Source organism: Perca flavescens, chromosome 24 (genome assembly GCF_004354835.1).
Source record: "Perca flavescens isolate YP-PL-M2 chromosome 24, PFLA_1.0, whole genome shotgun sequence".
NCBI lineage: Eukaryota > Metazoa > Chordata > Actinopteri > Perciformes > Percidae > Perca > Perca flavescens.
In genome coordinates this window covers 4,058,019-4,074,598 of record NC_041354.1, presented here as the reverse complement: position 1 = coordinate 4,074,598, position 16,580 = coordinate 4,058,019, and the positions used below count along the sequence as shown (strand labels likewise).

Here is a 16,580-nt window from a genome sequence, read left to right as displayed (position 1 = left end):
GGTGCAATGTGTACCTGTAGTCAGTGCAGTGAGTTCGGGAGGCGGAGGGTGGGGTGTGCCGGAGGGGCGGAGTCATATATAGTCTCACATTGGGTAACCGTCCAGACAGGCTCACGAGACAGATCACTACGCTACAGGAATACAGAAAACCGGTCTGAGGGCGACGGGTGAGCCATTTCTCATCTCATTTGGAGGTGGAGTAGCGGCTAGAATAGCTTTATTTCTTTTTGTTCTGCTCCAATGGAGGCAGCGGTACTGAACCACGCGATAATGACCGAGGTCGACTGCAACAGCAACACCTTGAACGCCGAGTTGGAGGTGAAGAAGCTGCAGGAGCTGGTCCGGAAGCTGGAGCGCCAGAATGAGCAGCTGCGGACCCGGGCGAGTAGCTGCTCCGGCGGCCCGCAGGTGCTGCCTCCATCCTCGGCGTGCGTGCTCGGCAGCGCCGGGGGATACCGCCTCCCCAGCCCGCTGCCCACCTTGCTGTGTCAGTCGTCCTTAGAGGCATTCGTGCCCCCGGAGGAGCCTTTCGACTATTTCCAGCCGCACTCCGGTGGAGATGGAGCGACGGCGGCGGCGGCGGCGACTGCTGCTGCTGCTGCTGCTGCGGGGGAGGCGGAGGACGGATCCGAGCCGTCGCTTCTGGACGAGCTGGAACTTTTGGATTTTGATTCTCTGTGCTGCTCAGACGAGTCTGATGAAACATGGTAACTGTTTTAAATTTCCCAACCATTTGTTGCTTTATGCAGTACTTAAATCATGTCCCCTGCATGCAGAGGCCACATGTGTGATGATGCTTCTCCTGTTATTTACGCCTGGTTTTCTCATTGTGTCTGGATGTAACCAGCCCGTCCAGCCCACTGCAGGACAAAGCCACGCAAATTGGCACTGAATTAGCTGAGAAAGAGAGAGAGAGAGACCACTTGTTATCAGGCCTGTCATCGGGGCTGCACCGTGCTGCCATTCTTCCTCTGTGCAGGAGACAAATTAATATCAAAATGCCATTGGCTGAATGCTTAACAGTATTTGCCATAATTTCCAACAGATAGTGTAGCCTAACTGTTGCTGCTGCTGCCATTTCTTCCAAAAAATCTGCAGGGAAAAAAAAACTATTACCTGTCATTTATTGCCTGCTTCCAGTAAAACATGACATGTGAGGTTGTTGCAAAGAGACCAAATCAAGATCAGGAACTCTCATTTGGCTGACCATGTTGCATCTTGCAGAGTGAACTGACCATCTCATGCAAATAAACCAATAGGAGGCCAGTTTGTAGACTGTTATAGGGCTGCAACTAACTAAGTTGTTTTCATAAGTAACCAATTGATTTAGCTTTTTCAGTTAATCAATACAGTTGGCTATTAGAAAGTGGCATTAAACAGCAGTCCTGCAATAAATCCCTACTTTTAAGATTTGTAGAGAGGTGTTGATTCACCATGTTGGAGGATGTAGTTTATGGTTACACTGAGAGGTGTTTCTAATATTTTGTCTACCCCTATCAGTAAGGTCAGAGTGCATGGTAGAAACCCAAGAGATCAAAGTTATCTTTGAAGAGTAAAGAGTACTGCTGATTCTGCACTGCAGCACATTTGCATTCATATTTTGTTTTTGTGTTTGGTGTGTTAACATTGCAGGCATGTCCCCTCCTCGTGTCTCGGAATAGTAACCAAGATGTTTTTGTGTGTCCCCTTCCACCTCTCACCTGATGTCAGTGAAGGTTTTAATCTATAATTCAGCTCCCTCCATGTTGCCCGCAGAGCAAAAGAAAATCGTGGAGAATGAGTTCAGGGCTGTCAGAATAATCTGATCCACTCCGTTTGAACAGAGCGGCTCCTCTTCCTCATATCGGAAAAGCTTAGCATCACCTTAAGACAGGGAAGAGATTGATTGGTGGCACAAAAGAAAGATCTCTCAGGGACTACATGAAGAAATAATCCCAACAGGGCAATTTTTATAATACTTTAATAACATTCAAATCCTACAAACAATGCAAAAGAAACCACAGTGATGTTGGTACTACATTTGCATAGAAATGGCACCTGCTACTTTTCATCTCTGATTGTGTTTCTATGGAAAAAAACAATAATGTACGTTCAGCAATGAGTTATTTTAAAATAGTAAGAATCAATGTTGCAATCTTTCATTTTTGTTGCGTTTTCAACTTGGATGCCATCACGTCTCTGGCAATAAATAGTTATGTTTCCATCCAATGAGCAACTGAAATGAAACTGTTGCTGCTTTTCTCTGATTTATATCATAGTAATTCAAATATCTTTGAGTTTTGGACTGTTATTTGGGCAAAAAACCTTTGACTCTGAGAAACTAGGATCGGCATTCTTTCAGTATTTTCTGGCCTATTATAGTTAAAAAAGAAAAACTCATGGCTGAAAATAATCATTAGTTGCAGCCCCACCGTTGTAAATACCTGCAGAACTAATGACCTTCCCATCAGCCTCACCTGCGCTTGTGTTAGTGCTAATAAGCATGCTAAATTGAGATGATCAGCATGGTAAACATTATACCTGCTGAACATCCACATGTTGGCGTTCAAACAGATCGCAGAGCTGCTAGCATGGCTGCAGGCTCTTGAATAAACTTGTTTCTTTCTCAGGTGCTTTTTAAATAGTAGCCTATGTTGTCCTGGGACAGTTCAGGTGATTGTTTGACTCTCAGCATTTCAATCTGTGACTCTCTCCAGGTTGTACGTGCCATCAAAAGCCAGAGAGCCCACAGCTGGCTCCATCACACCTCTGCAGTGGTGCCGGCAGGTTCTGGACAAATCAGAGGTGGAGGTCGCCAGGAGATCGCTGTCCCTCCGCCTGGAACAAGGTACCAAATGACACCCCGTTTGTGTGTGGAAAGAAAATGAGTGATTGGCCCTGGGGCAGGGTTGTGTTGCACAGCTAAAGATTTGGCAGTGCAAGAGACTGTTGTAATAGGGTGTTGTTACATTAGAAGTTATTGTGTGTAACCACGCATGGATGTGTGTCTGCAACGAGCTAAGTCAGTGACATCACACCTTGCTTGCAAGAAAGGGGACAGCAAGAAGATGTCAAATGTGCAGACAAAAACAAGGGCCATCACCATGTCGGGGCTCTGGTTGCTTACTGTAGTTCCATTATCCCCTGCTCGCCACTTTCTCACTGGGGGATGCCCACTACAACCAGTTTAGTTAAGTTGATTGGTTTACACATATACAAATACTACAGATTAATATACACATAATCAATAAAAGATGTGATGGAGAGGTGAAAAAATGTTGTCATTACTCGCTGAACGGAAGAAAATACCATGGCTAGTAATAAGAAGGTGCTGGCGTCGTCAGCTCCGTTTTTTCTCGTGCACTGATTCACTAGTCAAGGGCTAGCACTCCACCGATCAGATTGGTCATTGAGTCCGACTGCCCACCGGCCGATTCAACAAGTCAAATTTGGCTAAAATGAAGGCCTGGTTTCTTTGGCGTGCGGAGGTCTGAGGGGTGAAGTCTGTCTAATGAACAATGCTGGAAATGTCTTCGTGGAGTTCAGCTTGAGTTCAATCTCAGGTTGTTTAATCATTTCAGGTTTGTCACTTTTCCTTAAATAAAGATGCGCATTGTAAGAGTATTTCATGTTGTAGATGATTTTACACTTCATCTAGGCCTAGTTGGCATCTCCAGATGTGGCTCTGTTTAGGGTTATTAGGGCCCGAGCACAAAAGTGCATGAGTGCAAGGCCCCAATGGGGTTATTATGATTTATTTTCCTTGTTTATTACTTATGTTACTTTCATTTGTGTTCAGTCTTTTTTTTTTGTCTTCCTTTTATTTTCATAAGATCTCTTAGCAGATTAGTTTGCAGGATGCTGCTCTCCTTCAGGCTGTTTTTAAACTGATGTACACAGCTTTTAGCTGTCTTGCCAGAAGGAACTTGACTGAGCGAAAGCTCAATGACTCACACAACACAAATGTTGGCCAGGAAGAACTGTTAAATTGTTTCTCATCCAGACTTTATAGCTAGATGCTCTCGCTGACTTGTGTAGGAGGCAGTCTGGCACTGAAAATAATGTCATTTTCAGGAGTTTCAGATGGAAGTGATCAGATAAAATGAGGGCTTGTTCATGTTAAGCTTGCATTTATCTTGTCAGCCTCAGGCACAGATGAGGATGTATAGTACACATCAGTGGAGTTCCCCTGTTTAAGTCCAATTTTGAATTACTTTGAGTATTTCCATTTTGTGCTTCTTGATACTTTAGAGCTGCCACTAACAATTATATTGTCTTGATTCATTGATTAAGCGTTTGTGATGTCAGAAAGTTGTCAAAAATGTATAAAAAGTGACTAGATCCACAGGGAACACGCTCCAGGTTGAAGTGCAGTCACCTTCACTGTGACTAATGGGACTCAGCAGGACAGTAGACTTCACAGACTATAATCTGTCCAAACCTTGTAGCATTAAGCAGATCAGTCCCGGGTCACCTGACCTGCATGTCTTGGCATCACCTAATTATATTATGCACCACTGAAGAAGAGGAAGAACAACGTGTTGAGCAGGAAGAGCTGAGCTTCCCTAAAAAACAAACCAGCTGTCATGGTTACTTCAAGATCTGAAAAGTCAAGACCTGAGAATCAATAGTGGTGTCTTAGTTTGCATTCAGCGTTGTCATGGTTACCGCAGGCGCCTGAATCGACTTTTTAAAAATAGATTTAATGTCTTGAGCTTATCGACAAAGAGACCTGGAAAAAGGTGTGTGTGTGTGTGTGTGTGTGTGTGTGTGTGTGTGTGTGTGTGTGTGTGTGTGTGTGTGTGTGTGTGTGTGTGTGTGTGTGTGTGTGTGTGTGTGTGTGTGTGTGTGTGTGTGTGTGTGTGTGTGTGTGTGTGTGTGTGTGTGTGTGTGATGGTGCTTTGGCTCACATGCGTGGGTGCATTTTTGTAATTGTGTAATTTTGGATATTGTAATATCATGATATGACACAAGTGGTGTCTTTTCCTGGTTTAAAGGCTGCATTACAGTAAAGTGATGTCATTTTCTAAACTTACCAGACTTACTAGCTGTTGTATTATTTGCCTTTACCATCCATTTTGCTCAGCTCTAGCTGGACTGCTCTTTTTGTCAGTGGCCGGTTCATGAAAGCTCCTACATTCACTGTTGAGGTCCAGCAGCACTGATGTTGAGGCAAAAAATTACTCAAACTGAATGGACTATCAAAATAGTTAATAATTAATTTAATAGTTGACCATTAACTGTAGCAGCTCTATCCCACACCAAACAGGGGGAAACCATGCCTTTAAAGACCTTGTAGTATCAGCATTGTGTTGTCTGCTGTCCACATACTTTTGGCTAGCTCTGATACTGTATTAATATTTGGGTCACAGCGTGGACCCTTGACTTGGCTCAGTGCTCTGAAGTTGCACCAGCTGGGCAGCTGGTTGCATCAGAGGCGCTGGTCCTTTGCATCGCTGTGTTAGCAGGCCGAGGGATCCGCGCAACAACTCGACCCTGCTATCTCTCTCCGACTCTCAGTACAGTGAAAATGGGGGAGCTGTTGCCATGGAGACCATTTACATGAAAGGGATACATCCCCCCCCGTAGCTTTAAATGGCTTACATTTGACAGGTAGCGGAGAGAAATCTTCCTCCTGCATCTTAGGCTTCAATAACACATACACACACACAGCACATTTTGATTCATCCTTAGTCCCAAAATATTTCTGTCACTGGTGCTTCAAACCAGCCAAAAGTGTGTGTGCGTGCGTGCGTGCGTGCGTGCGTGCGTGCGTGCGTGCGTGCGTGCGTGCGTGCGTGCGTGTGTGCGTGTGTGCGTGTGTGCGTTGAATACAGCTTTGTCCTTTTGTTTGAAGCTGTTGAATAGAGCGGTTGGTGACAGTCACAGTGCTGCTGAGGTAACCGCTGCACAGTGCTGCCCTCTCTTCAGACATCTTTTGTCTGTGTGTACTTTCCTGTCTTTGCATTATTGTTGTTAGAGCCAGTTAAGGTTTTGGAGCTTTGAGGTGAGAAAGGGCTGTTTTTGGGGGGGGCATTTTTATTTTATTTTACGAACTGTGTTCTGAATGAAGGGTCACGTTTGTCCTGTACTGGTGATGGTTCCTGATGTAAAGAATAAATATAGTCTGCATAAACTTTGAGCTTCCATCCATGGGATTATCTAGATATCCCTGATTATGTGACTTTAATTTAGCAGGAAAGCAAATGTGTGCTTCAATAGCTGCAGAAAAATAAAATAAAACTGTCATCTGCTTTTCTAGATAGAACAATACCTCATTTCAAATGACTTGCTCCATCATCAAATAAAAACCTGGTTGGACACATGAATAATGAGGCATTTATATAGGTTGTAGTTGTTCATCAAATACTGACAAAGCATTAACACATTATTTTAAAGTCTTAACTAAAAGAAAGAAATGTGGTCGTATGCAAGCACATTCTGCCAGAGATCTGGTGTACTGCTTTAGCACCGTGGAAGACGACAAGAAGCAAGGTGGTGTATGGGAAGTGTAGTCTTAATACTGAGAGAGGCAGACTTGAGCTGCAAGTTCAAACCTGAATAAATGAGTGGAGAAACCGAACAAATGCACAACAACTTTTAACAAAACACAGTAAAGGGGAATATGTTTTGGAAGAATGCTATTTGTGTGATCTATGGCTATGTGAATGGAGGAAAATATTTAACAGAATTTTCTTACCAATGTTTCTTTTAAATGTGATAAAATGTCCCATGACATGGTGCTCTTTGGATGCTTTTATATAGGCTTTAGTGGTCCACTAATACTGTATCTGAAGTCTCTTTTATATAGACCTTAGTGGTCCCCTAATACTGTATCTGAAGTCTCTTTTATATAGACCTTAGTGGTCCCCTAATACTGTATCTGAAGTCTCTTTTATATAGACCTTAGTGGTCCCCTAATACTGTATCTGAAGTCTCTTTTATATAGACCTTAGTGGAATTACAGCCACTAGAGCCAGTCCCACAATGAGCTTTCCTTAGGATGTGCCATTTCTGTGTCTGTAGTTATTGAGGAGGAGAGAGGGGGGGTAAGGTCTTGAAAAACTGCCACTTCGCTCGTTTGAAAGCCATGATGTCTCTCTCTCTCCCATGGGTGGGCCAAATTCTCTGGGTGGGCAAAGCAGAGAAAGGGGAGGTAACCTTGCTCCTTATGACCTCATAAGGAGAAGATTCCAGATTGGTCCATCTGAGCTTTCGTTTTCTCAAAGGCAGAGCAGGATACCCAGGGCTCGGTTTACACCTATCACCATTTCTAGCCACTGGGGGACCATAGGCAGGCTGGGGGAACGCATATTAATGTTAAAAAACCTCAAAGTGAAATTTTCATGACATGGGACCTTTTTAAACTTCAGGTATCGGACAGGTTTGTACCAAGCGTAGTCCAACTTTGTATTTAATAATATGGGAAGCAAACAGCCGGTTGTCTTTACTGCTGGAATCTAAAGTTTTTACAGCTAAGACATTAATGATGTAAATTAATATTCAACTTAAGAGAATGACTTTGTCTCAGTGACTAGCTACGTTTACATGCACATAATATTCCGGTTTTTGCCCTTGTTCCGAAAAAGACGATATTCCAACTAAGCTGTTAACATGGCTAATGAATGTGAATATTCCACTAATTTTCCCGTTTACATGTAGCCGGGCAAAATACAATTTGTTGGACCGTGTGAAGACGGCGTCCCTCTTCTTTCAATCTCTCTTCAGCCAGCTTCTTGTAAAGATCGAAGTAGCGATGTGTGCACATATCCAAAAACCTGTTGATATCCAAGTCTTTGATAGTGTCTAAAAGTATTTCTCCTTCTTATCGGGTCTGCAGCCTTGAAAACTGTTGGCTGGTTGGTTTGTGTACAGAAACCATAGCAACGTGCAGAGCTGGCCGTAGTAGCTTGCAGTAAAAACCCAGATTAAGACGCATATTCCGAATCCACTGTATACATGTCCACAGAATGCCTCTAAAACCGAATAATACCAGAATATCCCTCAGGTCTTAATCGGAAAATGCTATATTCGGGGGGAAAAAAGGCCTCATTTGGAATATCCAACCGGAATATGCTGTTTACATGGCCTGTATCAAATTCTGAATATTTTTCATATTCGGAATAATAGTGGAATATTGGTGTGCATATAAACCTACTCATTGATTGGGTATCTTCATATTTGATATGCACTTCTGATGCATAAAGGTTTTTATGATTTGTTGTATTAATAACATCCCCACTGCTTGTTTCTCTTCCTGCAAACCCACCCTCCTTAGTGTCCAGGTGGCGTAGCTCCCTTTCCAGCCCCTCTCCCACCTCCTCCCCCGGCCCTCCCCTGAGTCGAGTGGCCGGAGTGTCACCCATCAGTTCTTCCCCGTCGGCCAAACCCTGCTCCACTCCCCAGTCGGCTGAAAGACACGGTAACTCAGGACTTGGCTGTTTTCATTTGAAAGCCTTTTTTTTTACCTCTGGAGCAGCTCTGACAAACATTTGTATTATTAAACTCCAAATTTCTCCCTTAGTTCCAGCCCTCTCCTCCCCGCTCCACCCGGTCCTCCATCGGACGCTGAGTCCTGTAGGGAAGGATCTCTCCCCTGTTTCGGAGAGGACTCCCACCTTCTTCCCCGCCAACCGCAGTAAGCCCCGATGCTCCTGCTTTACACACATCTTACTTCCTGCTTTCCTTGTCTCATATGGCACAGAACATCAAACTGAATACCAACTCTGCTTTTTATCGCAATCAGAATATTAATGTGCAGGTAGGTGCAAGACGCTCTGCGTAGAACTGGGTCGGCCACCCACGACTGTGTTGTAATGCAAGTCGTGGGAGTAAAGGAATAGATTTCCGCTGCGGCTTCAAGCAACATTTCAGTTGCAGAGATCCCACTGTGCCAAAGCCATTTGTGCATTATTCGTGATGGAAAGAAAGAATGTTCCAGACGCAGCAGTGAGGGCAAGGCTGCAGGGAACGAGAGAGCCCACATTGGAGTACTGTTCAGGGTTTTTGTAGTAACTGACTGCCACCGGGGCTCACTGTTGGCTTTTTTAGCCCGAGGCTCAGTTCCATGACAGTGCTCATCCAAACAATATTAAAAAACCATGGCTTACTCCTTGATTTTCTTTTTCATTTTCTTTTGTTCCAAAAATAAAACGCACTTTCATCTATCTGTGCATCACCAATATGATATTATGTTATTCACGGACATAGCCAGGATTGCCAGGAGTCCAAATTCAACGAACCAAACTGTAAAAAAAAAATGTATTATATTTTTTGGTTTTTAAAGACCATAAATATGTAATGCAGTCATATAAAATTATATCTTTTGTAAATTTAAGCTTTTTTTGCCTTCCCACAAATACAATAGAGGTGAATGATTTTCAATTTATTTACGTAGTTTTGAAAAAATCCATAGAAATTCAGCAGCAACATGTCCAAACTACTGAGGATACTAAAAGATATTGCTGTGAGATGTTTTAATGCTGTAGGGACTATTTCAGTAGTTCCAGTAAACTACCATTAGAATTAAGTGAGAAAATATGTAAAGTGTGAGTGAAAGATGAGCCAGAAAGCCTCAAAGTCTGAAAACTTTACCACATTAGAGCAAATGTAAAAAAAAAAGTAATTGGAATAACCCCAATGATGGGAAGGATTATTTTAGAGAGACGTCACAGTGCGCAGATATCAGGAATATCATTAACCTTAACAATATTTCCGCCTCGCTGGTACTTAATAGATTCTAATTCTCAGAGCCAAGCATGAGCCTTCATTAGTTTGGATCCTTCATCTTTATGTAGAGGACACTACGAGGACTCGAGGGCTTTTCTCATTACTGAACGTTGTTGAGCCGCAGTGACCGTCTCGTTTGTCTAACACCGTGTCAGAAAACCACTGGAAAAGGTAAGATAAGGAGAAGTGGCACGAGTCAAACTCCGTTCTCTGACGCTGGTTCTATTTTTGTTTTGCAGGCCGCAGCCTCCGGCGCTGCGCCCTCAGTCTCCAGTCGTCCGTGGACCGTGACCTCGGTTCTTCGGAGGTGGAGGACGACTCCATCACCCTGGGATACAAACTGCAAGACCTCACCGACGTCCAGGTTATGGCCCGACTGCAGGAGGAGAGTAAGTTATCGACTCTGTTCGGATTTAAACAACAGACACCCAACACTAGGCAAGAAAACATGCAGTAGATTGGCTCTTCAACATGCCTAATGACAGTATTTCTGTCCCCAGAACCGCTCCTGCTCTGAGAAATGGTGTATAATTTAAATCTCCAAATTGCAGGCTGGCTGTTCTTTATTTTAAGTCGGTGATTCCCTGAGACATTGCATGGAGTAAATTTAGGGTTGAATAAACCTTTTTTTTTTTTTTTAAACTCATGTTTAATCTTAAACATACGTGCATTTTAAGCTAAATCTAGTCCAAATGATTTCTGAACAGTATTGGTAAAATGTATTTTGTATTTTATTTTAGTGTGTCTGTGTTTTTGTGCGCCAACTGACTTGTTCTGCTGTTCATCCGTCTCTATTGTTCCCTCCTTTCTAATATTTTAACATATGGCACCAGATCTCAGAGCTCATCGCTACTTCAGCTTCATTAATCCCAGGAGGTGTGTGTGTCTGTGTGTCTGTGTGTCTGTGTGTCTGTGTGTGTGTCTGTCACGCTGGTCCTCATAATCTCGCTCCCCCAGGTCTAAGACAGGACTACGCCAGCACGTCGTCCGTCCTGGCCAACCGCCGCAGCCAGAGCTTCACCTTCCAGCTCAGCGCCGGCCTCGACCTGGAGGAGGAAGACGAGGACGACGAAGACTACGGCCTCCTGCCCCCGCCGCAGCCGCGCCTCACCCGCCTCCCGCACTCCCACACTTTCTCCAGCATCCGAGACTGGCGAAGAAGCACCAGCTCCCTGTCCACCCCGCCTTCCACCCCCTCCACTCCCCCTTACCCGTCCGCAGGGTTCGCCTTCCAACCCCAGCCCCAGGCCCAGCCTCAGGGCCTGGGGCTGGGCCTGGGGCTGGGCAGCCCCTGCGCAGCCGAGCTGCACGGCTTCCGACCAGGATCAGGTGAGAAATGACTCTGATGTACCTGCACCGAATGGCAGACAACCAAAGTTTGGAGGGGTCAAAATGAGCACTATCTACCAGCCAAATGCTGGTAAAGAAATGCAAGTGGCTGGTAGATTTGCTTCACTCACCAGCCATAAAAACAATGGTGATCTATTGAGTGGCTGGTGGACCAAAAATGTAAAAAAAAAATTAAGAACTAAGCCTGAATGTTAGTAAGAAAAGATAAGGGGACTTTATCCCACACTGGGGAAATTCCCTTGTGACAGCAGCTCAAAAATTCACATTAAATAGAAATTTAGTAGGAAAAAAAATAGATGAACAACAGGAGTAATAATAAAAATAACATGTACACTATAAACACTTTTTATGTATAGACAGGTAAACTAAATATATATAGATAGATGAGAGAATTTAATATAAATAGTAACTAGCTGGTGTGGCATTTAGCAGCAGAGGAGCCAGATATTTTCCTAAGATGGCGGAGACCAAAACAGCTAAAAGGATATCAAATATTGGACTTGCCTTCATTGGATGGCGGAAAAACACGACTCCAAAAAGTCAAATGATATACTCAGGCATTCTAGTATTGCACTTCCATAAAGTTGGGGGAGCCAAGTACAGACAAGTAGAAGTAGCATGTAGCAGTGGCTGAAATACCCATAAACCATGAAGCCTACACTTCCCATAATGCAACCTCAAAACTCAAGTCTTCTGATTCTCACTTTAAATTTTCTAGTCAGAAAAGCGAGGTAGAACATGATTGCTTAGACTTTTTAACTTTGAAATATACTGCTCTCATTGCTGTCAATAGTACTAATCAGTTATCTCTCTGTTTATATGTTTTGTACGTGTAATATTTCTGTGTGTATTTGTATATATGTGTACGCTGTTGCACGTATTGCTTTGGGGGAAATGATCATGGCGTCCAGCCGAATATGAGAGTAAGTCAACATTGTTTTTCACTAAATCCAAAGTGAAATGTAAGTCTCCTAACCTCCTAAACCTTTAAACAATATTCAAACTTTTAACGTTAAACCCATTAATTCATTACCTGTAACTGTGCTTTCTTACAATTTGTCTCATTTTGAGATCCCATCTTCGCTCTCTAACCATGTGTGGACGCCCCGGGCTGACCCCCCACTGATGTCCTCACTGTACCACTTAATAATAACTCTGGTTAAGCCTCTTGTACAGTACAACCCACTGTTAAAGCCCTCAGACAGGCGCGTGTTCCCGTTTCTGAGGCGGAGACGAGAGAGAGTTTGATGGGATTAGAGTTAGGAGAGTATATGTGACTGAGGAGGCTGGAAGCTGTTGTTACAGGAGAGATCACCTCCTCAACATAGAGCTTTATGTGGCCTCTTAAGGGATGGAGTTGGAATAAAAGAACACGCTGACCAACAGCTCCCAAAAAAGCAACCAGAGGTGGAAAGCGTACCAAAATATTCAAGTTAAGAAAAGTATGATTACTTTGATGAACTTTTACTTAAGTACAAATATAATTACTGGCATAAAATTCTACTCAAGTAAAAGTTAAAAGTAGTTCATTTAAAATGTACTCAGGGTACAAGTTACTTTTTAACAGAGATGGAGATATACTTTTTTACATTTATACCTATTTTAATATCTTATTTATACTTATTTAATTCAATCACAGTCTTTTGTGATTTGTTAAGGGCACAGAGCCAAAAAAGTAAAAAAATAAGCAATAAAAACCTTGAAAAAAGCGATTTTTGATTGATTGACATTTTTGATTTGAGTTTGTTGACAGATATTTGGCCATAACAATGGATTTGATTTAAAATGTAGCAACGTGCAATACTTAAAACAAAACACACCTAACAGATTTTAAAAACTACTCTAAAGAGCAATAGTACACAAAAAAACTACTCCATTATAGTAACGCGAGTAATTGTAATTTGTTACTTTCAACCTCTGAAAGCAAATAATGGTTTATTGTATTTATTTGTATCTTTGAGACGTTAAGGCCAGTAAGACAGCTCTGTTGTTACATCAGTCTGCCCTAATGCAGTTATTAACTTCATTTCTTTATGTTTGTGTCTCTTTCAGATAAGCTGCGGAGGAGCATGCCTAACCTTGTCAGAGCTCCCAGCATGCCTAGTGTGCCCATTCCAACCAATCCTAGTGCTTCCCCTTCTTTGCTTCGTAACAGCCAGAGTTTTGATTCGTCCAGTGGGCTGGCTCGACTGCAGTCCTTCAGTAAGATACAGATTCTCTCATATACAAGTGCATTTGTATTTTACATTACATTAAATTTTTTTTAACTTTATTATTATCTTGGAAACAAAGGAACAAATCTGGCACTCTGCTCTTGCTATAGCGTCACCGTTTATTTACAACAACAACAACAAATCTCTCAAATGTTGTAAATAAATGGCGATGCTATTGCAAGAGCAGAGTACAGCATTTGTTCCTTTGTTTCCAAGTTATGTTCTTTTCCAATGCACCTGCACAGAAGAAATTTTGGGAGTTGTTTCTTCATAAACTTTTATTATTTTAAACCCACATACAGTAGGATCTCATTTAATCTTGTATCTGTTATCTCCACTCCAGTCCCCTCCCCAGGCCAGCTGCAGAACAGGGTCCAGAGCGTCGGGAACTTCTCCACGTTGTCACGGCAGCCGCTGAAGGCCACCGCCTACGTCAGTCCCACCATCAAGGGCTCGGCCCCCACTCCGGCCTCCACCAGCCTCCAGTGTCTGAATGTCAGCAGCGGGGGGAGCAGCGGGGTCATCACTGGCATCCCTATGCTCAGTAAACCTCCGTGTGGAGCAGGGGCGCCGACTTCCACCCCAAACACGCCACGCAGCGGCCTGCCCCGCCCCGCCTCCTTTGTTGGCACCCCAAGCTCCACCCCCCGCAGCAAGGGCCAACCAGCGCGGAGGTAAAGCCTTTATTTTATTACTAGTAGAGCTGCAGCGATTAATCGATTAGTTGTCAACTATCAAATTAATCGCCAACTATTTTGATTATCAATTAATCGGTTTAAGCATAGGCGTAATTTACAAGTATTTCCAAATATCTAATAATATGATATATAATATTTGAACCCAAAGTTATGCCCTTGGATCATTTTCTATGAAAAAAAAGTAATAGTTCTCTGATTCTGGCTTGTTGAATGTGAATGTTTTCTGGTTTCTTCACTCCTCTGTGAAGTAAACTGAATATATTTTAGCTGTGGACAAAACAAAGGCACTTGAGGATGTCATTTTTCACTATTTTCTGACATTTTATATCAACTAATCGAGAAAATAATCGACAGATTAATGGAAAATAATAATCGTTAAGTTTCAGCCCTAATTGCTAGATTAGAAAATGTTTGTGCTCTCTTATAAAGGTTGTCAAATATGCCTAATTGACGGTTCCTTTATGATTTTCTGCAGTTTATTGACGCCTCCAAAGAGCCTGTCCACCCTCAGTGCCCTTCGGGACAGCAGCTGGAGGGACGGCTGCTACTGATGGATGGATGGACTGGTGGACACCCCGCTGGCTCGGGTAACTCGCCACACCTCAACATAAAGCTTTTCCTTGGGGATGTTTTGAATGGTGTTGACCAAAAAGTAACTGTAACCTTAAATCTGCTTAAGTCCTGCATACAAGGGTTCTCCAAAAGGGCCACAAGTGAACTGATCTCTCATGTCATCCATTGAATTCTATGCAGAATTTCTTCGGGGAAGACGGGATGTCTTTTTTTTCCTTTTTTTTTCTGGATTTGAGTGGATGCAGATCAGGTCTAATTTTACCGACAGCTTGACGCTCCTGAGTTTGGTCCGTGCCAAGGGGGCGTTGTTCCCTGTTGCTCTTGTGCAATAAACCACTGGCTGTAGGGTACCAGTAGAACTAACCTGCTAAAGAGGCCTGCCACTTTTTATAAAAAAAAAAAAAGAGCCTCACAATACTGTATGTATTTATATATTTATTTTAAATACCTTTTTTAAACTAATCAGGTGTTTTCCCTCTGGCAACAAGCGCCAACGATGCTGCTAAAATGAATCCGTCCCTGTTGGTTTGGGCACATTTGGTCTCATTTTTACAAGGTTGACTGTATGTATCTGTGTACAAAGCTTACTATTAAATGGCTATTTATATAAATATATATTGATGCAATATTATTGAATTTTAAATGTGACCAAAAGGAAAAAGGTGTGAATGTGTTTACAAAATTGTCTCACCATGGTATCACTAAACTGTGCATATTAACTCTCTGAAATAGTTTAAGGCCCTGTAAGGGATCTGTTCTTGTTGCACTTTGTATAAATCTCTGAACTTCTTATCTTCTGTTTACTAATGGTTGCACTTCCTTTTACATTTCATCTTCTGGATTTTTATTTTTTGTGGGAAGATTTCGGTTCTACACGGCATAATGTAGCACTGTTTCTTTGTAATATTTGGCTTGTGTTTTTAAATGGCCGTCACTATGGCGCATTTCACAAAATCCTGAGCCTTTTGTTCCTGTGATGAGCTGAATGAGTGAAACGTTTTAATAAAACCCACTGAATCAAATGTGACTTTTTTTCCTCAGTACTTTATGTTGAATTTAAACCTGCAACTTTGAACTAAATAGTAAACCAGTTTAAATATGCACTGCCTATGCTTTAAAAGTACTTTATTCAGTATGCACCGAGCTGTGGTAATAATTCATAATTAATATTAACAGTCTATGGTGGTAATAGTAGCACAGACATGTTGCCGCCTAGTGGTAGAATTAGGGAAATCTAGACTCATAGCCCCAAAAGGTACAAGTTCACTTTGAACCCTATGATTTGTAATGAAAGATCTCAGCAGTTTGAACCTAAAATAAAATGTATACTAAGAACTTACATATTAAATATTTATTTGAAAAAAACTCGTACAACAGCAGGTGCATGTAACGCTTTGAGACCAAGCTCTCACACGTGTATGTAATTAGTATAAATAAGAATTCCTGAATGGAGGACCAAATTACGTTCTAATCAATAAATACATGCTGGAAGATGACCAAATAAATAAAAGCAAACTTTAATTGAAAAAACACATGAATTGAATTCATACAAAAAATGCATATATTAATTGATAAATAAAATAATACACAAAGAAAAAGGCTTGAATAAATATGGAAATATTCAAATGCATACATAAATGAAAACATACAAAAAAAATACACGACTTCTGGTAATTATTTGAGACATACATTTCTATACATGCAAATAAAGAATAAAATAAATGCTATATAGACATAAGTGTATGTAGAAATGTAGAAGTACAGTACTAAAATTAAAAATGTAAAATACCAAAAAAAACAAATGCTGATTTTTAGAGTTACAGATTTTATTTTTTTTTATGCATGTATTCATTTTCAAATCCATGTGTTACTTGTATGTTTTCAGCATTCATTTCACTATTGATGAAGTCACTTTTTGTCTTCCATATTTAGGAAGTGTTTAACTTCTTTTATACACATCCAGCAAGTTGTAGCCACGTACCAGGATTGTAGGGGGTGACCACCAGCAGAATCTAATGTAATAATGATAGACAAGAAA

General features: G+C 41.9%; 1 protein-coding gene across 1 annotated transcript; it reads left to right on the top strand.

The window, feature by feature from the left end:
• The first annotated feature begins 89 nt into the window (after positions 1-89).
• LOC114551264 (SLAIN motif-containing protein 1-like) lies at positions 90-15,569 on the top strand. The gene is made up of 9 exons (XM_028572433.1): positions 90-707; positions 2,697-2,827; positions 8,258-8,401; positions 8,504-8,617; positions 9,948-10,097; positions 10,666-11,037; positions 13,111-13,260; positions 13,615-13,945; positions 14,445-15,569. Exons 1-9 carry the CDS (start codon positions 241-243, stop codon positions 14,518-14,520), a joined length of 1,935 nt encoding a protein of 644 aa, XP_028428234.1. The 5' UTR covers positions 90-240; the 3' UTR covers positions 14,521-15,569.
• Positions 15,570-16,580: the final 1,011 nt, after the last annotated feature.